This window comes from Micropterus dolomieu, linkage group LG22 (genome assembly GCF_021292245.1).
Source record: "Micropterus dolomieu isolate WLL.071019.BEF.003 ecotype Adirondacks linkage group LG22, ASM2129224v1, whole genome shotgun sequence".
In the NCBI taxonomy this organism is placed as follows: domain Eukaryota; kingdom Metazoa; phylum Chordata; class Actinopteri; order Centrarchiformes; family Centrarchidae; genus Micropterus; species Micropterus dolomieu.
Window position 1 is genome coordinate 12914092 of NC_060171.1, and position 25061 is coordinate 12939152.

The window sequence follows — 25061 nt, forward strand, 5'->3', positions numbered from 1 at the left end:
AATTTAAACGGCACGGTGTTCAAGCATTCAATGCTTTGTTTATTGAAAATGACAAGACATTCGTCACAATACAAAATTATACAGAATACAAACTGTATACCAAGTCCAGTATAAAAAAAAGAACATTACAAGTGTTACAAAGGTTTTTCATTGATTTGAAATCTTGTCTTCATTTAAAAGATTTTGAAAAAACAAAGAAAAATAGGACAACAAGGCACAGCCGGTACTATTTGAAAAGCTTAGTGCATACAATACAATACCACATGTGAAACTACCAGTTTCACATTGTGATAAACATTTAAGGAAAAAAGGTGTTTGTTTTTTTTGTTACAAGATTAAAATAGCCAAGCTCTCTGCGCAGAATGAGCGGCTGGCTAGTCTTTTGCAGCTAGCTACACGTCACTACTGTCCATTGTGGACAGGGTCATGTGGAAATGTGCTATACTTTATCACAAGGAGCCAGACGTCTCACAGACATCGTGGCGCATGGCTTTTACCAAGTGCTTTCAACCACTGGAGTCTGAAGCAACTCAAGTGCAAAAAAGTGAGGTCACATACTGTCAAAATTTAACAGGACGAACAAGAGATGGCTGCTGCTGCTGATGATGATTGTGAGAAATTTTCAACAAGAGATGGATTAAGATGGGAGGTTTTTTGACAGACCCCGGATCAGGATTTGTGAGTGGTGGGGGACAGGAGCAGAGAGGAGGGTGTTCCTTCCAGGTTTGGCAGGGGGACAGGCATGTGTCCGTTGATTAGGCTGGGGAACTGTGGAGGAAGAGAAAGGGTCTGAGAGTTAGCAAGGAGGGGATGGAGGCTCTATGAAAGCTGCTTTCCGGTGAGGAACTGCAGCATTGTCAGTGCTCAGGTTTCCTGTTTTTCTTTTTTTTTAATTCATTGTGCCTCTTCCTTTTCGTCTCGGTCTCCTTTACCTCCACAACAGAAGGAGAAGTCAACATTTTTGTGCACAAAGAATCCGGTATGTGTGTGTATGGAGGGGGGTGTGGCGTATATGTGTGTCTGTTTCACAAATGAGGAGCAGCTCTCAAACCAGTCCACCCTGTTCAGACTGGCTCCCTTGGGCTCAAACAGGAAGTATTCACAGGATTTCCTGTCCCTCTCACAAGCGCTGAAACAGGACACCTCTGCTGGACCTGCTTACTAAGTTTCGACTAGTTTCGCAACCGTTGGTGCCTGCTGTTTTGCAGATCTCACAAACATCAAGTTTTATGTATGCTTTCAGTCAACCTGCCCAAGACCGGCACTTCATTATAAGGACATAATAGAGGGTCAATGCCAGGTATAACAAACTACTGATTCCACAGAAGTTAAGGTTATAACATCTTATTATGTCAACTGTTCTCTTCCTGTCATAATCTTTTCTCACCTGATTTTAACGACCTCTGGGATTTTGCAGGATTTCACCTGCACAGCTTCACAACTTCCTTCTCGGCTTTCGAACACTACCAGTAAACAATAATCCTTTGAGCACACTTTGTGTTCTCATCTTCTATTTTTGTCCCTCGATCTTCCTCTACACTGCACCTGTGTGTGTGTGTGTGTGTGTGTGTGTGTGTGTGTGTGTGTGTGTGTGTGTTTTTTCCTACCTGGAAGAGGGAGCTGTGGCCCTGCAGCCGGGCGGGGCTGAGCGGAGCGACTGGGCTCAAGCTGCTCCAGAAGTGGATGCCTGACAACAGAGGACTGTGAGCCAGCAGCAAACCAGAGGGAGTCTGTGAGGGGAGGGGGGTAAACAGAAAGGGATGGAGGCTCCGTGTAAATAAAAGAAACGAGTGAAGACAACATTTTTTGAAAGAAAAGCACTGGTTGGAGAGCATTGCTCCGAGGGCTTGGGTAATGTGAAACATGCACAATTGGTAAATGGACGTGTATTGGCGTTTGGAAAAACAAACTGACGGAGCAGGAAGGAAGTCTGTGGTTTCTCCTTCAGAATACAGGGGTGATGGGGGGGGAGGTGGATGGTGGGGGTTGTTGTTGATTTGGGGGGGGGCACACTTGGAACGCCAACTAAAGAGAAAACATATGAAATCAATTTCTGCCTCTCCCCTGGTCCACCCCCCCCCACCCCCCCACCACACTTTCCCCCTGTGTCACCTCAGAGAAGTAAGCCAGTGTTGCGGGGGGACCCAGCCCTGCTCCCATTATTAATGGAATTATTAGAGCATATGGCATCACTTAGGGCCTCTTCCCCGCTCTCATAGCTTGGACTTGGACTGTAAATCGCTTGTTTTCGTCTGATCTCACTTTTTCTGCCCTCATAAACAGACAGTGTGAGTGAAGTATTAATGCCTTTCTTAACGTGTGGATAAGCCTCTGATTTGGTTTACTCAAATGTTAACAAATTTCTAACTGAAATAAATGATTCAATACCAGTTGATGCTTGTAGCAGAGCTTTTGGGGTTATAGCAAAGATCAAAACTAAACAAAATGTCACGGCTGGATGAATTTGGCTCCAAATTTGTGGCAGACAAAAAAGTACTGTAAAACCTGAAGCCTTCTTATAGCAGTCATGCCATTTAAGACTGGACAACCAAAAGAGGTAAAAAGCAGCTGTTTTATTTACCACACTTTACATGCAAGATTGTTTTCAAAACTTTAATTTGAGTAAAGGCATTTTTCTACACGGCCTGTTATTTGCAGCACATAAACATTCTGGCAGTAATTTTGGCTTTTACCCCGCAGAACTGTTTATCGAAAAATATTTGGAAGGTTTCATCCCGAACCAAACACAGAGTGACTCATTAAATTACTCTACATTTGCATTCGTTCAAATGATGTAAAATTCCTTTCCTTTATGACATGAAAGTGCCTGTGCACACTTTACCCTAAAATCTTACCAATTTACCTTTTTGTTTGTTGAGGACATTTTGGCCCAAGTGACTACTTAAATAAATATAGTCTTTCCACCAGCACATGCCAGGCTGTGTCAGATGTCTCTTGCTGCTCTCTGAGCGCTTTAGGGACACTGACATCATACTTTGGATAGATCCCATCATCTCCCTGTGGCCAGCCAGGCCACCGCACAGAGGGGACGGAAACAGATCACAGTATTATTCTCTTTCTTGCTAAGATTTGATTATTATTGGGCTCACTGTACTTCGGCTGTGACTGGCACAGAGTTATCTGGGCTAGTTTAAATCATTGAGAGCAGAAATAAGAGAACTGGTATAAATGTTTCAACAAATCAGGGTGTGTAAACATGTCGTGACAAGATGGAGATAAAGCAGGTTTTAGAGAAGTGTGTGCAGAAACTACCATTGTAACAGCAATAGACGATAGAAGATAGTATTTATCCTATTACAACATACAATGGGCAAAATGCCGGGGAACACCTTGAATGTGTCATGAGTCCCCCAAAGTGATAATCATAATTTATAGTCTCTAAACCACCTGACTCACTGACTGCGAGAGGGAGGAAACCCATTTGAACATGTGCACACAAAGTGCCATTATCTGCACTGGCTGTGCTGCCCACAGGAAATAATAGTTGTGTATTATTCAGCTAAATCGTCTCACCTGTGCAGTGAAGAAGGCAGGAGTGAGGGAGCCAGACGGCAGTGCTGGACTGTTGAGGGCGATGGAGCCGATGTCGCTCCCTGCAAGCAGTAGGGATGGCGCAGAGATCTCCAGAGCTTTGGGCTTTTTGCTTTTTGGTGGGAGTCCATCTCCTTGGTTATTACTACTACTAGTAGAGCTACTTCTACCACTACTGCTGCTCCTCCTCTCAGGAGGCTGCAGGGCTCGCTCTCTGTGCCCAGAGGAGAGGTTGAGGGGCTGAGCGCTCTGGTCAGAGTCCTCCTCCTCCTCGGCACCAGGGCTCCAGCTTTGGCCGGGCTGGGTGTGGGGAGAGGATGGTGAGTGGTGTTTGGATAGCCTGGGGGAGATGTAGGACTCGGGCTTGGCAGAGGGAGGGGAGCTCCTTTCATTAGCACCAAAGCGGATGACGGAGCGCGGCTCCTCTTGGTGCTCCCGCAGGGCACGGAGCAGCTCAGGCTGGTTCTGCAGGGAGCTGATGCTGAAGGACGAGTAGAGACCTGAGCGAAGGTAGTCGTTCCGACACTGCTGCGCCCCCAGGGCTGCCAGGGTCCTCCTCTGGGTATCCTCCTCACCTTCCTCTTCCTCCTCCTCCTCTACCTCCAGTTCAGATGCCTCTCCTTCCTGGATGGGAAACCTTCCAGAAGCCAGGCCCATCTCTACCACCTGGGGGTCCATCTTAAGGATCTCAGGGAAGGACACAAACTTATACACAAACTTCTGGCCAATCACCTTCTTGATGATGTTCTGTAAAACAAACAAACACCATTAATGAGGAGAACTCTTTACAGCATTTCTCTTTATGCACAGCAAACAGATTTTAATCTAGATAAATTAATCATGGGGACAATAACAGTGTTTTTCTCCAGTGAAGGCAAAATGGCATACTGAAACAACTTTGTGTTAAGAGTGCTACATCACAGCCGGATTTCCACTGCCATCTGATGAGAAAGAGGAAGTGGAAGTGTCTACCAGGGGAGATTGTGGGTTAAAAGAGAAGAACAACAAAGAATTTGTTGTGGTACTGCACTCCTTTCACATGCCTTCAGTTCCTATTAGCTACAAGAGCTGTAATAACATGACTAGTTGGACTCTTACAGAGCTTCTGCACATTAACCACAGTGACTACTATGACATGGTGACGTTTACTCCACCTTGTCATAGTAGTAGCGCAGGGCTCTGCTCAGCTTGTCGTAGTTCATGTTGGTCTTGTTCTTGCGCAGCCCCCACAGCTTGGCCACTTCCTCTGACTTCAGTAGCTTGAACTCTCCGTCTGTGGACGTCCAACATATCAGGTGTTTGTGGCTTTGGTCCAGCAGCAGCTGCAGCAGGAACTGCCACAGGGTGATGGCACTGTCCATACCTGCAGCAAGACATGATTAGTGGGAGAGGAGTGAAACAATTTGACTCAGATGGAGCAGAGCACTCAGCATCAAAGCCCTTATTGATTATCTTTTTAAAAACATCACTCGGTGATGTCTGAGGTCTTCCTTCTGTGGCCATTTTCTCTAGACATGACAACAATGGAACATGGGCACTGAGAGATGTCAGCAGCAGACACAGAAAAAGCACCAAAACTACCTACACAAACACTACTTGCCAGATGCTACAATAACAGAATAAGCACAAACCTCACAGGGAGACATGCTGGATAGCTCTTTGCACTGTGCTCATTCCTTTCTGTATTTTAGACCTGTGTAAACTAACAAAACAATTAAAAATTATCTTGTGTATTTAAGGAGCCTGTTTAGAACAAGAATAGCTGATGTTTCATCTTAATTAAATGCCTTTTCCCCCTGGTTCCTGTCTTGCCAATGTAGTGCATACAGACCAAATTGGGTTACTGGCATATGAGGGAACGGCCCGTTTGAGCTGTAACATGTGGTGTAAGGAAGAGTAGACTTGTGATGAATAGAACAGTGTGTGTTAAAGAGTGTAGTGTAATGTACCAGCAGCAGAAGAGAAAAAAAATATAAGGAGGAACAACAGCTCAAGCCAGAAATATGCTGCGGTTCAACCTGGCCCTCTCTCCACAGGAAGTATGACGGGCCCAGGGTGGGTTATTCCTTTAATAGAGGAATGTGCAGCCTCGAAGCTCCTGTCTGCCTGCTAGGAGCTCACATATTAATAGTGGGGGTGGGACAACAGACAGTAACACCAGAGAAATGCTGAGAGGATTAATCGATTCATCAAATGACAGATAATAATTTGGGTGATATTTAGATAAGCGGTTAATCATTACGCCATTTATTAAGCTAAAATAACATTCCCCTTTCTAGCATCTTAGATGTAATAAATTGTTGCTTTTCAGTTCAGTTTTGTAAATGAACAATGTTTAAGACAAAAAAAAGTTATTTCAAGACATCAACTTAGGCTTTGATAAACTGTGATGGACTTTTTAAAAATTATACCATTTTGACATTTTAGATATACAGAAAATATTTTAACATGAATCGATGAACATAATTGTTAGCTGCAGGCCTAAAGCAGACAAACACAGGGCTCAAACTTTTTAGGTACCGACAGTAATGAGTCTGTAGCACTAAGTATCAAAAACGGTCAAGTACCAAGAGCTGGCAATAAATGCCAGATCAGGTTCAATAGTTGATTTGTAGTCTTTGCCTTTTCTTTAATCAGAGTTTTGCCAATTTTAGACCCTCTTCTTCAGCTGCTTGGGTGAAAAGTTTGGTTTCTTTTGTTAAGTAAAAAGGGAAATATTTCTATTCCTCAACATACAGTATCAATAAAACAGCTGTTTGGGCATCACTCAGGTATGGTTTCGGCACTAGAATTGAACTATTTCACGTTATGCTCTGCCCAACATACTGATGGACCTGACTGTGTTCTCGTCTTGTGTTCTCTTCTGTCTAACCTGCAGATGTGATTAGTGACTGATGATTAAAAAAAAAAAAAAAGATAACAGAAGCGCCTTTCAACCACTACATATCTCAGTCTCGAGAGGAGAGAGAAACAGGCTGAACACATTTCCGACAAAAGCTATCCCCTGAGTTTTCTAACTGCCATGGTAAACTACAAACCTGTCAAACTCAGGACTTCCTCCTATTCTACTTCCAAGGACAAATGGTGAGTAGAGGGGATCCCACAGCAGGGGAGCATTTCCCCAGTCCTGCCACACTTCCCACAAAAATCCCAAAGGGACAAGGGTCAGACGATCAAATCATTGTCCCCTTTCCACAGCTCCACCCTTTAACCCACTCTGAACTCAGACTTTGGTTTGGCTTTTAAACTCTTTGAAGTAAAAGTAAAGCTTGCCAACACAGAGCCTGAGCGCTGACAGGTCTACAATTAGGCCAGTGTGACTTATAAACATTCACCTTTGCAAGATGCTGCAAATAACACAGGATAACTTTAAAGTATGGAGCAGCTGGAGGTCAGAAATACCTCCTATGAAAATAGGCCATTTAAAATATTATACAGTACAATAAAGTTATAATAACCTCACTATTCATGTATACCATGAATATTAGAGGATACGCCTACCACACAGAGATTAAATCCCGTGTACCAGCCGTAAAATGAGGTGACTTACAAAACCGCAGACACGGTACAACTCTTTCTAGGAATATTACAGGGGCATTGTGGTGGTTTTGGTCGGGGATCAGGAGCTTGCTGCGGATGCTCGGACTGAGGAGTCTCGCTGCGCGCACAAAGCCATCCAGTGTTGGCTGAACGGAAACTCCTAATGAGATTAGATGGTGTGTGCAGACATTACTTAGCCATGACTAAATCTGCTCTCTTCCTGTTCGCAGACGGTGGAAAATTCAACAGGGGCCCATAAGAAAAGCATCTGTAAACAGCGGCCATAGACTCTGAGGCGGTTTTTGCATTGCTCGTCTTTTTGTTTGCCTCTTCTTTTAAAGGGGGAGACTATAGATGTATCCAGGACTTAAAAGTTGCAGTAACTGTTACAGAGGTCTGAATCACTATTCCGCTCCACTGACTCATTTTCAAGATGTTGCTCGGACCGGAAGACGGCACTATTGTGTCCGAATCTAAATCGGCACTATTATTGCTAAAAACTTAAAAGTACTCTCGATCAGACGTCTAACACAAGACAAAAACCCTCACACAAATGTGAAGTGTAAATACGGTCGCTAATACTACTAATAACGCATTATTCCACCCTCCACACGCTACCAATTAGCCAACAAAGCGCTGTTCATAGGAAGACGTTTCTTTTACGTTACCTGCGATCTTTGACTTGGTCTTTTTACTCCGCGAAGTTTACGGTGAAGCTTGTGTGATTCCTTGTTTTTCCATGCTTACTTCTAGTCTACACAGTTGTGCTGGACTGAAATAGGATCCTGAGCTTTTTCTTTCTCTGAGCAGGAAGTTGGAGCAGGCAGACACAGAGCCGGCTGACTTCCTCTCCCCTACGATTCCCCAGGCAGTTTGCCGTCTGTGTAAACACACTTTTCCTCCCCTCCTCTTCTCTGCCTGTCCGCTGACGGCCAGCAGTAGGCCTAACGTTACTCTGTGTCGGCACACATGCCGCAGAAACTCCTACAGCCCATAAATTGACATCACCAGGCCGCAGGGTGATGCTTTCAGGTACGGCTCGTTAGTTCAAACACTTCAAAGTCATGTGGTTTTAGGTCTTCTCCTATTTCGTTTGCATTTTCGTATAACAGGGCAGTGGGTTGGATTAAATCAGCGCCAGGGTTAGGGGATACTTTAACTGAAGTGTCCTAACTAATTCTGTGCTATTTGAATAAGAAATGCAGCTTTTGTACGACAGTAAAATGAATTTATGAAGATGGGACAGGACTCAGCGGGGGATATTCATGTTACAGCAAAGAGACAGGCGAAGAGGTGAGAAAACTGATCAGAATAAAATAAATTGAAGAAATTAGAAAAGTGGCATATAATTCTATAAAAAGTGTAATCTATACATTATATACACTGCAATACCTTAAGACTGAATTGTGAAAATCTATTTATGCTAAAATGATTCCAGTTGTGCAATGCTGAAATCTTTATCTAATTACTTGATATAATACAACCATGTGTCTGTTATTATAATATTATGAATATTTTAATATTCTTTTAATATTAGTAGTTTCAGTGTATGTTTTGTTGGAAATATTTAAATCAATAAATATATTTAATAAAAAAATGTACATTCATTGAATTTATTTTGTCAATATGAATAAAGGCTTGTGATTAGCCCATTTCCACCCAATGTCAAACAATGATAGAATAAACTTTACCTTCAGTTGTTGAATGTATACTTTAGCCTATGTATTGTTACTGTACAGGACAAAAGCACTATGATGGATAAGATATTGAGCTGTTTTGGTGTGAGGTCTGAGGTGATTACATTTATAATGTACAGGGTTTTTTTGTGTGTGCCATTTTTGCCTTTATCTGATAATAGGGACAAACAGGAAGAGCAAAGGGGGGATGACATGCAACAAAGATCCTCAGCTGGCATTGAAACTGTGATGTTGCAAATTTATGGTATGCCCTTAGACCACTTTTTCCCAAGGGGACACCAAGAGATGGTTTCATTTAGGCAGAAAGATTTTAAAGTTTTGGTAGTATTGCAGCAGCATTGCAACTCTTTTGTTCCTAAATCTGTTGTTTGTTAAATCATGTTAAGGGCTCTCAGTAGGCTAGAGGTAATGTTGCACCGATAATCTGATGTAATTCATCCAGCTGGTGCTGGAGGCATCAATAGTAATAGGTTACATGTTCTCTCTCCTGTCTTTTCCAATTAATTTGTGATCACATTTTTATTAGAGTCACTTTGAGAATAAAATTCACTTGTTTTGGTTGTTGGTAGTAACACAGGAATTGGTCCAGTCGTTAAACTTTAAATAAAATATAAGCTACCTGTCAACTCTAAAAGAGTCATCGGTCAAAGTGTACAGCAGACTTCATTCCTTCCAACACTGGAACACTTCCATGGGCTTTGCGTTTTTGTGGTTCAATCACGTGAACGCCATGTGGGTCAATGTGTCCAAACATCTGTGGAGGTCAGTGGTCCCCATAGGTGCCAGAGGTGTATCACCGGGGAGGCGTGGCTCCCGTCTGATTGGCGGCTGAACTTTAGGCGGCTTAAAGGTGGTACCTTGGAGAGCGGCGAGCAGCGCTCACTGCAGCAGTCCCGCTGAAGCGCAATGCCTCGTTTTACTGTCCACATCCGAGGTGAGTGGCTGGCAGTACCTTGCCGGGACACCACCAACACCATCCGGTGGCTCGGACAAGAAGCTCTTAAACGTTACATGAAGAACAAACCAGACAACGGCGGAATCACGGCTCCAAAGGATGCTCGTTTTGTTGTGCGCAGGTGCCAGGATTCGGGATTGTTGGACGCGGATGACACGATCGAGGATGTACTGGAGGATAATGACTTCGTCGAGCTTGGTAATGACCATATGCATTTTAAATATATGAAAATTATGCACTGCATCTGGGGGACAGTGGAGATGTTTTACCATTATCTGTGCGTAATTGTGCATGCTTAGTAATACCGACCATAGGAGACATTAAATGTACATTTTAGAGAGATATTACATTACCAATCTACCAATCATCTACCAATAACAATAAATGTGTTCAGTGAGTATTATTATCATGTACTTGCAGCTATTGAAGGCGACACCATGTCCCCTGACTTTATCCCGTGTGAGCCCGGAGTTTCACATCTGTATCCTTAAACTACTTGTGTCATATTAATTACAGTAGGTACTTGGGTATTGCAGTTTGTACTAAATACTATTTATTGAATCAGTTTTTCATTTTGTTCATGCTATTAGACTCTTTTACATTGTGGGTAACTGACTTTTGAAAGGGTAAAATAAACATAACATGACATGGGGTTTTATCATTTCTGTTAATAAAGCCTATAGTGTAAAGGGTAACACTATATTTTGCTGAACATTATCCTTAATAAACTATGTGAAATAGTACAGCAGCATACAGAGAACCTGAAGAAGTAAGTGTTTACCTATTCTCTATTAAAATTTAAAACATATTATACTGACCACCTTGTAACAGAGGTCTCCCTGTGCAGTACATTTCCTTGGATGGCAATAGCCTGACATCGACTGATCTCGTCAACTTAGGAAGGGGACTTTACAAGATAAAGGTAATGATCAATAAATTGTATTTGTTGTCATGGCTGATCTGTAGTAATCTTTGACTTAACGTAATCATTGCCTTTACCAACATTTTCAGCTGACCCTGGAGGCAGAAAGAAAAGTTGTGCAATCCAGAGAGCTTTTGGACACCATTGTCAAAGAAAACAAAGGTTAAGATATATTAAGAATAAAGACTTAAAGTTAACCAACTACAGTAAAATTACAGTATTTCAGAAAAAAATTATCCATGTATTTAGTTCTCTGCATCTCTCTGTCTGTTCCTCCAGTTGTCTATGGAATCACAACAGGTTTTGGCAAATTTGCCCGAACAGTCATTCCTGTCAGCAAGCTCAAGTAAAGACAATATTTTACTATTTGTTTTCTTTGTTAATGTTTAATCTTCTGTCTGCGAATGAGCCGTTTTTATGTGCCGATTGATGGCCACGCCCTTCTTGTTCCACAGGGAACTGCAGGAAAATCTGGTGCGGTCACACTCTGCAGGTAATACAACTCTCTGTAAAACTCACTTTAAAATCTAGACATTTTTAAATGTCGAGCTATTCACTGCACCCTACAAAGTGTCTTAGGCTTTGCTGTATTTATATTAGCATCATCAATGTTATGCTGTGGCGTGTAGGTGTGGGAAACCCGCTAAGCCCAGAAAGGACTCGCATGCTGCTTGCTCTGAGAATCAATGTTCTGGCCAAAGGGCACAGTGGAATTTCTCTGGAAACCCTTCATGCCATGATCCAAGCCTTCAACGGTAAGCCATGAGGGCTCACTTTACCATAGCTAACCAGGGATCAGAGCTTCGGTCCACTGCTGATGACCTTTTTTAAGGGATCAATATTGGAGAAGCATGACTAATCTTCACTTCTAACTTACTCTGTCCCTGCAGCTTCCTGCCTCTCCTTTGTCCCAGAGAAGGGAACGGTGGGTGCTAGTGGAGACCTGGCACCCCTTTCTCACCTGGCTCTGGGGCTGATGGGAGAGGGTAGAATGTGGTCTCCGAAGAGCGGCTGGGCAGATGCCAAATATGTAAGATCTTATAGATAAAATTATCATAATGACTTTTCCATGGTTGTACAAAAATAACTTGCTTAATGCTGCAGGAAATGTGCTCATAGGAGTGAAAGGTTGCAAGGTCCAATAAGACAACATGTTTGCTTATTGATTCCATGTTTTTTCTCCTTTCATCTCTGGCCAGGTCCTAGAGGCCCACGGACTTAAGCCAATATCACTAAAGCCTAAAGAGGTAATGTTTAAAGACAGCTCACTCATATTTGATTTGCATGCTCTAAAGGACCTGACCTGGGGTTCACTGGGAACATATTTTACATCTACAGAATTTAAAACAAGAATAGTGTTTACATTTACAATTATACAGCACAATATAGTGCACACTGCATTGCCTTTTCCTAGTGGCTTCTTTAAGCAGAAAAGACGTCTGGTAACACTTTCTATGAAGGTCATCGCTATGACTTATGCATACATTTATAACACGATATAATGAGTCCATAAGACATTATAACAATTGCTATAATCACTTACAAACATGCATTAGGCGCTTTAGCAAAGTTCATAACGTATTATGACCTTTTGATTTAATGTTTTATAACTAATAGTAATACCAGTTTATATCAATGTGCGCCAAGAATCTCCGACCATGTTCCATAACACATTATAACCACCGACTCTGCCTCGTTATGAATACACTTTAGTCACAATTTAGAATTAGAGATATAAAATGGAATAATAGCTTATAGTAATGTTTAATGTTATATAGCATGTCTTTGTTTGCTTTAAGTAAAGTGTTAAAATGTCCATCCCTGTATAATATATTAAAGGTGGACATAATACCATATGAACTAGTTATAAGACCTTATAACACGTAATTGTTTGCTTTAAGTAAAGTGACACACATTTTGCGCAGGTAAACAACTTTTATTTATGTTTCTTCACTTAATGAACACTGTATGAATTTTGAACATTTTGCAGTTTAGCACAAAACACATCATAATTACATCAAGAAAACTCATTGTCAGGGTGGTGAAAGATCGCTCAAGAGAAGACCTGTTGCCAACCATATAACATCATGTAAGAAGAGGCTCAGATGTTGTCACAGATGAATGGCAAGCCTATGGACAGGCTCTAACAGATGCAGTGGACAATTAAAGACAACCACTTCACAAAACGTATTAAAGGACATTTTAAAGTAATTGAATGGGAGTACTGTTTAGGCAGTAGGGGTGGTAATCTCTTGGCACCTCATGATTCAATTTGATTACAATTCAGAGGGATAATTACAAAGCATTTAATTTGCACATTAAAATCCCTTTTGCTTAAAAGGACTAGTTTACATCCCTGATTTACTTTACTAGCCTCAGCTCCTCCGTGGTCACCAGCGTCCTTCCAGTTGTCAGACTCCTCTGGAAACTGAAATATAATTTAACTTAACTATCAGGGTGGAAGTTACAGTATGTGTACAGGACACCAGTTTAGCTTGAACCTGGTGTTCTCATTCCTCGACAAGTTAGGTAGTAATGACACGCAACTAATTAACATTACTCTACATTGCAGCCAAAAACGTGCTTTACAGGCTAACCGCCTTCACCTTTTCAGCAGTTGCGGAAACAACAGACTTAAGACAGACTGTTACCTACAATGTACAAGTTCTGCCAGACGGTCAACTTACTAAGTAACTTCCTCAGCTAACTTTCACCGTCACGTTCTGCCGCTTACTATCTCTCATTCATAATCAATTCAAAATCTTCCACGTCCGCATCGCAATGCATCTAAGAAGAATCTATACTGACTGATAACGTCACCTGTAATATATTATACAGGGATGGACATTTTAACACTTTACTTAAAACAAACAAAGACATGCTATATAACATTAATATAATATAATTATTCCATTTTATATCACTAATTCTAAATTGTGACTAAAGTGTATTTATAAGGAGGCAGAGTTGATGGGGTAACACTTTCTATGAAGGTCATCGCTATAATGACTTATGCATATATTTATAACACGATATAATGCGTCCATAACACATAATAACAATTGTTATAATCACTTACAAACATGCATTAGGCGCTATAGCAAAGTTCATAACGTATTATGACCTTTTGATTTAATGTTTTATAACTAACAGTAATACCAGTTTATAACAATGTGCGCCAAGAATCTTCGACCATGTTCCATAACACATTATAACCACCGACTCTGCCTCGTTATGAATACACTTTAGTCACCATTTACAATTAGTGATATAAAATGGAATAATAGCTTATAGTAATGTTTAAAGTAATATAGCATATCTTTGTTTGCTTTAAGTAAAGTGTTAAAATATCTATCCCTGTAAAATATATTACAGGTGGACATAATACCATATGAACGAATTATAAGACCTTATAACACGTAATTGTTTGCTTTAAGTAAAGTGACACACATTTTGCGCAGGAAAACAACTTTTATTTTTGTTTCTTCACTTGATGAACAATTTGTATGGATTTTGAACATTTTGCAGTTTAGCACAAAAACACAACATAATTACATCAAGGAAAATCATTCACAGGGTGGTGAGAGATCGCTCAAGAGAAGAGCTGTTGCCAACCATATAACATCATGTAAGAAAAGGCTCAGATGTTTTCACAGATGAAAGGCGAGCCTATGGATAGGCTCTAACAGATGCAGTGGACAACTGGAGACAACCGCTTCACAAAACGTATTAAAGGACGTTTAAAAGTAATTGACAGACTCCCCTGAAAGCTAAAATATAACTTAACTATCAGGATGTACGTTACTGTATGTGAACTGGACACCAGTTTAGCTTGAACCTGATGTTCTCATTCCTCGACAAGTTAGGTAGTAATGAATAATTACTAATTTAGCTAACGTTACATTGCAGCCAAAAACTAGAACAAAGTGCTGTACAGGGCAGATAAGATACAGACTTAACGGACACACTGTGACCTACACTACACATGTTCTGCCAAACTGACAACTTACTAAGTAACTTCCTCCGCTAACTTTCACCGTCACGTTCTGCTGCTCACCTCTCTCATTCATAATCATTTCAGAATCTTCCACGTCCGCATCGCTATACTAATTGATAATGTAGATGGCGGAACTTTCGGAACTGCGGAAGTCCAGCGCCCGGACAGTCGGAGCTGTGCACATAACAGAGACCCGTGATCTATGTTAACGTTACTGGTCTGAGACCAGTGTTGCTCCTGTATTCGACGCATTCCGCCGCTGCCGGACCTTTATATACAGTCTATGTACCGGAAGAATGACCACGCTACTAAAATTTCACACGCTCATCAATATGACCGCGACACTACTGATTTTCACATCGTGCAGCAACACTCATCGCTGTTTTGGCTTCCTGTGTATGCAAAGCCAGTGTGTGTGCCAGCGAGAGAGACAGAGAGCGGCAGAACGGGGACAACGTGACGGTGAAAGTTATCGGAGGAAAATATTTAATTTTCTTAGTAAGTTGTCAGTCTGGCAGAACATGTGCAGTGTAGGTCACAGTGTGTCCGTTAAGTCTGTATCTTATCTGCCCTGTACAGCACTTTAGTTCTATTTTTTGGCTGCAATGTAACGTTAGCTAAATTAGTAATTATTCATTACTACCTAACTTGTCGAGGAATGAGAACATCAGGTTCAAGCTAAACTGGTGTCCAGTTCACATACAGTACATCCTGTTATTTAAAATATATTTTAGCTTTTTTTAGTCTGACAGCTGATTGTTAAAGGAAGGACACTGGTGACCAGGAGGAGCTGAGGCTACTAAAGTAAATCAGGGATGTAAACTAGTCCTTTTAAGCAATAGAGGAGACGTTTCTTTAGGATTTTAATGTGCAAATTAAATGCTTTGTAATTATCCAGAAATCACATTGAAAAAAAAGATGCATCAAAATGGATCGCCGCCCTCTGATTCGTAATCAAATAGTCGTGAGGTGCCAAGAGATTCTCATCCCTACTGCACAAACAGTATTCCCATTCAATTACTTTTAAATGTCCTTTGATGACGTTTTGTGAAGCAGTTGTCTCCAATTGTCCACTGCATCTGTTAGGGCCTGTCCATAGGCTTCGTCTGTGAAAACATCTGAGCCTCTTCTTACATGATGTTATATGGTCGGCAACAGGTCTTCTCTTGAGGGAATTTTCACCACCCTGACAATGAGTTTTCTTGATGTAATTATGTTGTGTTTTTGTGCTAAACTGCAAAATGTTCAAAATCCATACAGATTGTTCATAAAGTGAAGAAAACATAAATAAAAGTTGTTTACCTGCGCAAAATGTGTGTCACTTTACTTAAAGCAAACAATTACGTGTTATAAGGTCTTATAATTAGTTCATATGGTATTATGTCCACCTGTAATATATTATACAGGGATAGATATTTTAACACTTTACTTAAAGCAAACAAAGATATGCTATATAACTTTAAACATTACTATAAGCTATTATTGCATTTTATATCACTAATTCTAAATTGTGACTAAAGTGTATTCATAACGAGGCAGAGTCGGTGGTTATAATGTGTTATGGAACATGGTCGAAGATTCTTGGCGCACATTGATATAAACTGGTATTACTATTAGTTATAAAACATTATACCAAAAGGTCATAATACGTTATGAACTTTGCTATAGCACCTAATGCATGTTTGTAAGTGATCATAACAATTGTTATAATGTGTTATGGGCGCATTATATCGTGTTATAAATATATGCATAAGTCATAACGATGACCTTCATAGAAACCGTTATAATGTACTATGGAACATGGTCGGAGATTCTTGGCGCACATTGATATAAACTGGTATTACTATTAGTTATAAAACATTAAATCAAAAGGTCATAATACGTTATGAACTTTGCTATAGCACCTAATGCATGTTTGTAAGTGATTACAGCAATTGTTATAATGTCTTATGGACGCATTATATCGTGTTATAAATATATGCATAAGTCATTATAGCGATGACCTTCATAGAAAGTGTTACCAGACGTCCTTCTCACTTCCTTACAGGGTCTTGCTCTGATCAACGGGACACAGATGATCACCTCTCTGGGGGCGGAGGCTGTGGAACGAGCCCAGGCGATTGCTCAGCAGGCAGACATCATTGCCGCTCTGACCCTGGAAGTGCTAAAGGGAACCACCAAGGCCTTTGACAGCGGTGAGCAGCAGGAGCGGTGGTGAACAAAAATCACAAAACTAGAAACTGGAAATGTTTACCACGAACTTCAAGATTCTGCATCTGTTTCGTCCCTCTTTATTTTCTGGTGTCCTCCTCCAGACATCCATTCGCTGCGTCCCCATCCAGGACAGATAGAGGTGGCCCAGCGCTTCCGCTCACTGCTGGACTCTGATCACCATCCATCAGAGATTGCAGGTCAGAGGACAGACCCAGATACTAAAACAGACAAACACAATATTGTATAATAATCATGCATAGTTACATCTGGGTGGCACTGTTGTCTAACAAGGTTTGTTCAAACCTATCTATGGCTTACAGGGTAACAATGTGTAGAGTTTGCATGTTTGTGGGGGTTTCCTCCCACCAAAAACACATACATCTAAAAGGAATATTTCTACCGCTGCCTTCAGAGCCGATGCCTTCAGAGCTGAAGCAGTGTGGTTACCCACAGCTCATAAATAGTCAGAATGGGTCAAATGCAGAGGGTGTGTCCCCCCAGGGGGGTTAATAAAGTATAGCTTTTGGTAATAGTAAGCCTGCATTGCACCCTTAAACATTTAGTATTTAATGTGTGTCATTTGGTATTGGTATGTTTTTCCAGAGAGCCATCGGTTTTGTGACAGAGTCCAGGATGCCTACACCATGCGATGCTGTCCTCAGGTAACCTCAAGTCAAGTCAAGTTTATTTATATATCCCAAAATCACAAGTTTCCACTTCAGGACTTTTCAATCTGTACACCCACTATCCGTACACTCTGAAGTTGGAAAAGGAAAAACTATGTGGTGGATTCTCTTGTGACAGATCCCATATGAGATTTTTTGAATTGGAGTAGGACTGTGCACAAGGACTAAGAACAATTGTTTCTGAGCATGCCCTTCTGTTTCTGTACACAGGTTCATGGAGTCTCCAATGACACAATAAAATTTGTCCAGAACATCATCAATACAGAAATCAACAGTGCCACTGATAATCCTGTATCCTTCCCTAGATAATAAGATGAGAAAAAAGTGAATCTAGATGTTAAACTTTTGTCTCTGCACTAAAAATTGTAAATTGATTCAATCACAAATTTTTGGTCCTGCTTTTTTTTTTCTTAACGGCCATACAAGATGGTATTTGCAGAAAGAGGTGAGACCATATCAGGTGGTAATTTCCATGGTGAATATCCAGCGAAGGTATAATTGTTTGTGACACATAAAACATCTTTTCGGTATTTTTTGTAGATTGTGTTCTCCTCTCATTCCTTGCCCTTACCTTTCCCTTAGGCTCTGGACTTTTTAGCCATTGCAGTCCATGAGCTGGCCTCTCTCAGTGAGAGGAGGATTGAAAGGCTGTGTAACCCCTCTCTGAGTGAGCTGCCTGCTTTCCTCGTCAATGAGGGAGGACTCAACTCAGGCTTCATGATTGCTCATTGCACTGCTGCTGCTTTGGGTTAGTGCGCAAAACAAAAGAACATTTGTTACCATTATTTTTAAGTTAAATAAAGATTTTTTTGTCAGTAGAAGTTAAACAGCTTTTTAATCATTATATTTATCTGTTTTATGTAATTTTTGCAGGAACCTTAACTTTAATCTGCATTTTTGTACTGTCCAGTTTCAGAGAATAAAGTTTTATGTCATCCATCTTCTGTGGACTCCTTGTCCACCAGTGCTGCCACAGAAGACCATGTGTCCATGGGAGGCTGGGCTGCTAGGAAGGCCCTAAGGGTCGTGGAGCATGTGGAGCAAGGTATGTCTTTTTAGGGCCCGAGCACGAACCGGGCGAGGTCCCTATTGAAACTGAAGGGATTATTATTTTTTTCTTTCTTTTTTCTGCAAACTAAGCAAAATTTTAGGGACCTAAACATACTCGAAAACTCACCAAACTTTGCACAAAATTCAGGAGCGGCAAAAATTTTCGTATTATATGGGTTTTGCACATGGGCGTGTCAAAATGGCTCGCTATTGCCCCCTACAGAGCAATAATAATAATACATTTTATTTCTATAGCGCTTTTCAGGACACTGAAAGACACTTTACAAGTAAAAGCATAAGTTATGTACATTTAAAACCGATTAAAAACATAAATAGCATAATATAAAATGTACAAACAGTAGATAAAAACTGGGTGCGGAAATACACAAGAGCAAGTGACGACCATATAAAGGGAGGGGGCTGCAATGGTGAAAGCTCTGTCGCTCCAGGTACGTTGCTTGTTGAGGTTAAGGAGGTTAGTGTCAGAGGAGTGGAGGTTGTGGGAGGGATTGTGGTGGTGGGGCAGGTCTGTGAGGTAGGAAGGGGCCTTGTTATGGAGGGCTTTATGTGTGAGGATTTTGTACTGAATGTGTTGGGGAACACGTAGCCAGTGAAGATTCTGGAGGACAGGGGGGGACAGGGGTCGGATCGACTTAAAATTTTTGCTGTGCAGTCTAAACCCATTGACGATTAAAAGTTGTCCTAAACCCAACAGGAAGTCTGCCATTTTGAATTTTATGGTCATTTTTGGATGATTTACACACTGTGTACTTTAACAAACTCCTCCGAGGGATTTAGTCTGACCAACTTCAGATTTGTGCTGTGCAGTCTAAATCCACTGACGATTAAAAGTTGTGCTATCTATTTTTCCTCAATGGGTGCGTCCATGGCGTCAAAAATCGATGATATGCCGTGGAACAATAAGTTGTTATAACTTCAGTGTGCATGCTCAGATCTGCACCAAAGAGTCCTGCTCTGAACACATCCACATGCCAACAAACACACTAATTCATAGCGCCACCTGCTGGCAAGAGGAAGTGTCAAGTTTTACGCTGTTATGTACTATGCCCAACATATTTGCCTCACCTGTTTCAAAACAGTCTCAGAAGAGCCTTAAGACATTGATGATGCCACGTTGTGAATCTTGTGAGGTTTCGGATAACGGCGTGTCCTTGGTGTGGTGTCAAAGTTCGATGCTTTGCCATGACACAGGAAGTTGTTGTAACTTTGCTGTACATGCTCATATCTCTACCAAATTTCACACATTTGGTAAGGGTCACGCCCTGAACACATCTACAGGTCAAAATCCACTCAACCTCATAGTGCCACCTGCTGGAATTAGGATGTGTCCCTTCAAAGATGCAACCCCTGCGCACTGAATCACCAAGATGCACAAAACTTTTGTGGTACATGTATCATCCCAAGATGACGAAAAAAGCCTTTTGGAGCCATACCTGAAATCAGTCAGGAAGTCAGCCATTTTGATTTGAATGTGCAATTACAGCCCATTTATGGCCTTTTACCAGGTCTGTACTTACAGTACAAGGTTGAACTCCTCCTAGGGAATTAATCGGATCGACTTAAATTTTCTACTGTGCATTCTAAAGGCATTGACGATGAAAAGTTGTTTTATCTATGAGTTTTCATCAATGGGCGTGTCCGTGGCATGGCGTCAAAGATCAGCGGTTCACCATAAAACAGGAAGTTATTATAACTTTAGTGTATATGCTCCGATCTGTACCAGACTTTACATGGTCGATAACAGTCCCGTCCTGAACAATCTACATGAATATGTTTACTCAACGCCATAGTGCCACCCACTGGTACCAGGAAGTAAGCCGTTTCTGACAAAACGTGGCCACCTCACACCTCGACGCGCTACACATGCGAGGGCCCGCCCAATGCTGCTTTTAATGTAGGTACTGTAGGACATCAGGGAAAATTGCCCTTCCTCTGGCATCAAATAACACATAAGCCAATCAGTCAAAAGACCAAAATGATTGAAACACTAAATGAAAAATGACTGAAGTAACAAAGGAATCACAGATACACAAGCTGCTACATACTTCAGTTGTACCAAGTTCAACGGTCATTAGCTCCAGCAGTTTAACCCACCTAGTTTTAAGTAAGCTTTGAAAGCAACAACAAGCATCGTCTAGTTCCTGGTGACTCTTTTACAAAAAAGTGCAAAGATAACAGGGTTTAAAATCATGCCAGTGTAGACCAACTGTGGATAAAACTGCATCTGCAAACATTTGCATGGTTGTGAATCAAAGTTCATTGAGTGGATAAAGTGCTTAACTATAAAGTTACAGGTTAAAAAATATGCACCTAAATCAATGCCCCACTGGCTACACATCTTCTCTTGAATGTTTTTTGTAGAAAAAAATCATTCACAAGAAAAAAAAGAGACAATGGTAATTGACTGAAAATGAAAGCAGACTGAAAAACTCAAACTGCTGTAAAAGGTACAGAGGGCTTTCAACTGCTAAAAAACTGCTGTGGATGTTTAATGGTATTGGAGGAGTATTGTGAGCCCATTTTAAAAAAATACAGAAAGATTATTAATGCATTGACAGAAACGAATTCAATGATTGGATGAAGTGAAGCATATTCAATGGGCTCCACAATCTCTACATCCTCTGACTTTTAAAGAACTGGAGGCTTTTGACTTTAACACATTGTTCTGTACATTTATGACTGAATCCAAATCCAAAGAGTGCTGAAGCCTTTCTAAAACTATATTTGTGATTTGATAATCCTGTATTATTCAATGTCATGTCTACCTAACATTGTATAATCGATTCTATTGTGAGCAGTTTGTGGTGCAGTAACTTCACAGCATTTTTCTAAATAAGAATTTTTTAGAAATAGTATCCTTTAGCAAGTTAATTCAAAAAGTGAACTAGTTGGCAATATTATGCATTTTGCCAAATCTAATTGATGTTTTCTGTGATCAGTACTTGCAATAGAGCTGCTGGCCGCCTGTCAGGGTATTGAGTTCCTCCGCCCGCTTCGTACCACCACTCCATTGGAGAAGGTCTATGACCTTGTGCGCAGTGTGGTCAAGTAAGTCAAACACATGCGGCCAAGGTACACGACTTTCAGTGTACTGAAATGATGTGCAGGAAAGTTAATATTTATCCACTGTTCCACTTCTGACTTTCTCAACTATTCTGACATTAACAGACCATGGATTAAAGACAGATTCATGTCTCCAGACATTGAAGCTGTTCACCGTCTTCTACTTGACCAGAAGGCAAGTGCCAAATCTTACAGAGGAGGCATTGTTAATTCTTACTGTTGCTGTAAAATGTGTCCAGTCTATATGTACATGTAAGCTCCACAGAGATGTAAATTGAATGGGAAATGGTGATTTTTTTAAGTGACATGTTTGTATTTTCTACTCAGGTGTGGAATGTGGCCAAACCTTATATTGACAAATATCAGACAGAAACAATCCCAGAGTCCCGTCCCGGATCTCCTACTGCCTTCTCTCTGGAGCCTCCGGCATCACCGAGGAAGCGTGTTCGTCTTGAATGAAAGCATGTTCAGTTTTGTTAGTTACAATTAAAATGAAAAAAAACATTTATTGAGACTTTTGTGGATTGAAGGTCAGATTGATTTGAAGATGCAATGTTATTTTGACCCTTGTAGACTAAATTGATACTTTAATTTCTGACATTAACATTTTTAATCCTTGAAGATATCTTGGTAACTTAAGAACTGTGTTTACTATATATATTTCTCTACAAATTATTGGATGTTGAACTTGCATATAGCCTGCCCTACACCACTGTGCACTAGAGTATTTATCTAACCATTTGTATTCCCTTTAAAATGTGCCTAATTTAGTTTTTATTGCCACATCACTACCTCAGCTATGTACCATTTTCATATCAATTCTTTTGAATGATGCAGCACAAACATTACTATGATTAAATGTAGTTTTATCTAGTGTAATTATATACAATCTTAAATGAATGCCATCTACACATTTCCAACTTAGACAACACAACAATAAAGGTTTTAAAGCTGCATTGTTTAATAATTTCCATTATGTAAGCCCTGCTTTGTGCTCACTATCTCTGTTAATGCACGTTTTTGTTTAAAAAATAATTTTCTTCTAATTACTAACATATTTCTAGTTTGTTATTACAGTATGTTCAGTGTGTACCATTATTATGATTACATGTAATAACAGTAGAAGTACTGCGAGTAGTAGTAATAGTAGTTGCATAGCAGTAGTGAAATGATCTGTTGCTAACCCTGTTGTGTCATTAGGATGTTAGGTAATATTACCAAAAGAAACCTATATGACATTAGATCATCAATCTCTTTAAATTACAGAAAACCTATTTTAAAAAATAGAACAAGGCAGAATGTAAAAATGCCATGCAGCTACAACATGACGGAAAAGAAATAGCAAAGAAAATCCTACAATATAAGAGAGAGTGCAGCAAATCATTTTATAAATGTAAGTGAGATATAATATAGGCCTATGAACTGTCCAGCTGTCAAGGGATTTGACCTGAAGCTCCTGATGTTTCTGGCGGAAGGGGAACAGGAGTTCCTCAACAGTTTGATTTAGGAAATAAGGTTGAGCTTCTAACTAAATCACCAATAGTTGTAATTATCTGTGATTTAAAGGTCAAATAAACTATAGGCTACATTCATAAAAGGCCCGTCAGAGTTGCCCCTTTTGTTTAGAAACAGACCATCATAGAAATTCAAACAATGAATATCAAGCTGTGATCATGATTTGTCTAGTTTTATTAGGAGCATATTCATTTACCAAAAGCCATTTAATTGTCATTTAATCCAGTATCTCCATTACACAGACACTTGGTGTAAACACAGATGAATGTAGTAACATAAACACTTATTTTGTTCTGTGTGTAATGAACCTTTGGGAAGTTAAGTTTACCAGAAGCTTCCTAGTCCAGTTAAACAGCACCTACCTGTCCAGGCTGAGAAACCACTCTGCCAAAAAGTGCTGTGAGTAAAACTCTGATGAAGCTAAAGTGGTATGTCAATGTCAGACCTGCAAAGGCAGCTTTGGTCAATAAATTCAAAGGTTACACAAACAACATGGCTTACAGTAGCATATGGGGTAGAAGTCTGGGTCAACATTACAATAAAGACTGTGTCACTGTGTGCTTAGCCTAACCTATTTTTTTTTCCACAAATGACCACATGTTCATGTTGACTTTACAAACAGATCTATTTCTATACAAACAAACCACACAAACATATACACAAATAGACTAAAGTACAGTAAAGATAACACCAGAGCAAAAACATCAACATAATTTCCTACAGTTTAGGCCCATGTCAGAATTGTTTATGAGCAAACATTTATGCGCCCTTATCTAGTTCTCTTTTCCGATGGCATACCAAGAGTGCCACTTTTCCCACATATCCATTGATCCCACTAATCAATACAAACCAACAATCGCTTGGAGGGTCGTAGATGTTTGGAGGCGGACGTTACAAACGTATGTAATGATGGAAACTGCGTTTTAGTTATGGCGTTAAAAAAATTATTAACATTTGATTTTAACGTTATAACGTTACAGGTTTCACAGCTACACTGCAGTCTCACATGTAACTTGTTATGAGTACCGATGGGTAGCCTATTCACAAACAACGTTAAGTTAACGTTATAGCTAGCAGGGCAAAAGCATAAGGAGCTGGGGCTAATTGCAGGATCAACGAATCCGTTAATACAAGCGTTGTAGATTAGATGGCACTATAGAGCCGGCGATATAGTAAAAAAGGTATACGGTAAAAACAAAAAATGTGTCTCCTTCGAGCCGGATTCGAACCAGCGACCTAAGGATTTCAGTTGTAATGCCTCTACAGTCCTCCGCTCTACCAACTGAGCTATCGAAGGGACGATACAGACAGTACTACTATTAACATATTCAAAGCCCACCTCACTGAAGGTTAATCTTTATCGTTTAGGACATGAAAACTTTAGCCCTTAGCTAAAGTTACATGCATAGGGTTACATGACAGGCATGCGGGCACACACCGTCCAATGTCAACTACCTAGCTAGCGCTTGCTAATTACATAACTAACTGTAATTCATTAGCTTTCAATGAAAGTCAAGTAAGTTAACGTTCCGTCGAGTGAAATTCTCTTGGGAGAAATAAACTGAGACTGTGTTGGTTTCAAGGAAAACCCTTAAAATTAGATTTTAGTCGACGCATGTAGTTAACCTAACGCTAAAGCTGAGTTTCCCAAGTTACCTTTAGTTCTTCTTATGGTGAAAACTGCGCACGCCGCTTTGCAACAAAAAACGAAGAAAACAACGAAAAAGTAAAGCGACACGACTCACTCATCCTACTTAAAAGTGACACATTGTCAGCTAACATTACAGATGGGAAAACTTATAAATTAACGTTAACAACATAAAACATTCGCCGTCCCCCCCTGTAATAC

At 40.4% G+C, this 25061-nt stretch overlaps 2 protein-coding genes and 1 non-coding gene across 6 annotated transcripts; 1 reads left to right on the forward strand and 2 right to left on the reverse strand.

Moving 5' to 3' along the window:
- Positions 1-18: 18 nt before the first annotated feature.
- On the reverse strand, positions 19-25038 carry LOC123962371 (ETS domain-containing protein Elk-3-like). 4 transcript variants are annotated; one of them, XM_046038447.1, is made up of 7 exons: positions 24869-25038; positions 22044-22147; positions 16918-17095; positions 4707-4915; positions 3535-4299; positions 1608-1730; positions 19-768 (listed from the first exon to the last, which is right to left on the reverse strand). In XM_046038447.1, exons 3-7 carry the CDS (start codon positions 16937-16939, stop codon positions 670-672), a joined length of 1218 nt encoding a protein of 405 aa, XP_045894403.1. In that variant the 5' UTR covers positions 16940-17095; positions 22044-22147; positions 24869-25038; the 3' UTR covers positions 19-669. The 4 variants fall into 4 exon arrangements, with proteins under 4 accessions (XP_045894403.1, XP_045894404.1, XP_045894406.1 ...); XM_046038448.1 differs by lacking the exon at positions 24869-25038 and adding an exon at positions 23575-23595; XM_046038450.1 differs by lacking the exons at positions 16918-17095; positions 22044-22147; positions 24869-25038 and adding an exon at positions 11544-11624.
- hal (histidine ammonia-lyase) lies at positions 9696-22705 on the forward strand. Its single transcript, XM_046038439.1, has 20 exons — positions 9696-9942; positions 10165-10225; positions 10486-10513; positions 10592-10666; positions 10756-10828; positions 10946-11012; positions 11122-11159; positions 11296-11421; positions 11557-11696; positions 11866-11913; positions 16711-16858; positions 16979-17074; positions 17481-17539; positions 17774-17854; positions 17990-18055; positions 18146-18311; positions 18474-18608; positions 21574-21682; positions 21803-21872; positions 22025-22705. Exons 1-20 carry the CDS (start codon positions 9696-9698, stop codon positions 22154-22156), a joined length of 1965 nt encoding a protein of 654 aa, XP_045894395.1. The 3' UTR covers positions 22157-22705.
- trnay-gua lies at positions 24421-24509 on the reverse strand. The gene is given in 2 exon segments: positions 24421-24456; positions 24473-24509. It is a non-coding gene; the product is annotated as a tRNA-Tyr (tRNA).
- Positions 25039-25061: the final 23 nt, after the last annotated feature.

Excerpts from the sequence above, each read along its gene's own strand:
- hal (XM_046038439.1), top strand. The coding sequence starts at position 9,696 with ATGCCTCGTTTTACTGTCCACATCCGAGGTGAGTGGCTGGCAGTACCT. Across the intron at positions 18,312-18,473 it reads TTGCACTGCTGCTGCTTTGG|TTTCAGAGAATAAAGTTTTA; the intron begins GTTAGTGCGCAA and ends TGTACTGTCCAG. Across the intron at positions 21,683-21,802 it reads CTTGTGCGCAGTGTGGTCAA|ACCATGGATTAAAGACAGAT; the intron begins GTAAGTCAAACA and ends TGACATTAACAG.
- LOC123962371 (XM_046038447.1), bottom strand. The coding sequence starts at position 16,939 with ATGCAGAATCTTGAAGTTCGTG. Across the intron at positions 4,916-16,917 it reads GCAGAATCTTGAAGTTCGTG|GTATGGACAGTGCCATCACC; the intron begins GTAAACATTTCC and ends GTCTTGCTGCAG. Across the intron at positions 1,731-3,534 it reads CTGCCTTCTTCACTGCACAG|ACTCCCTCTGGTTTGCTGCT; the intron begins GTGAGACGATTT and ends CTCCCCTCACAG.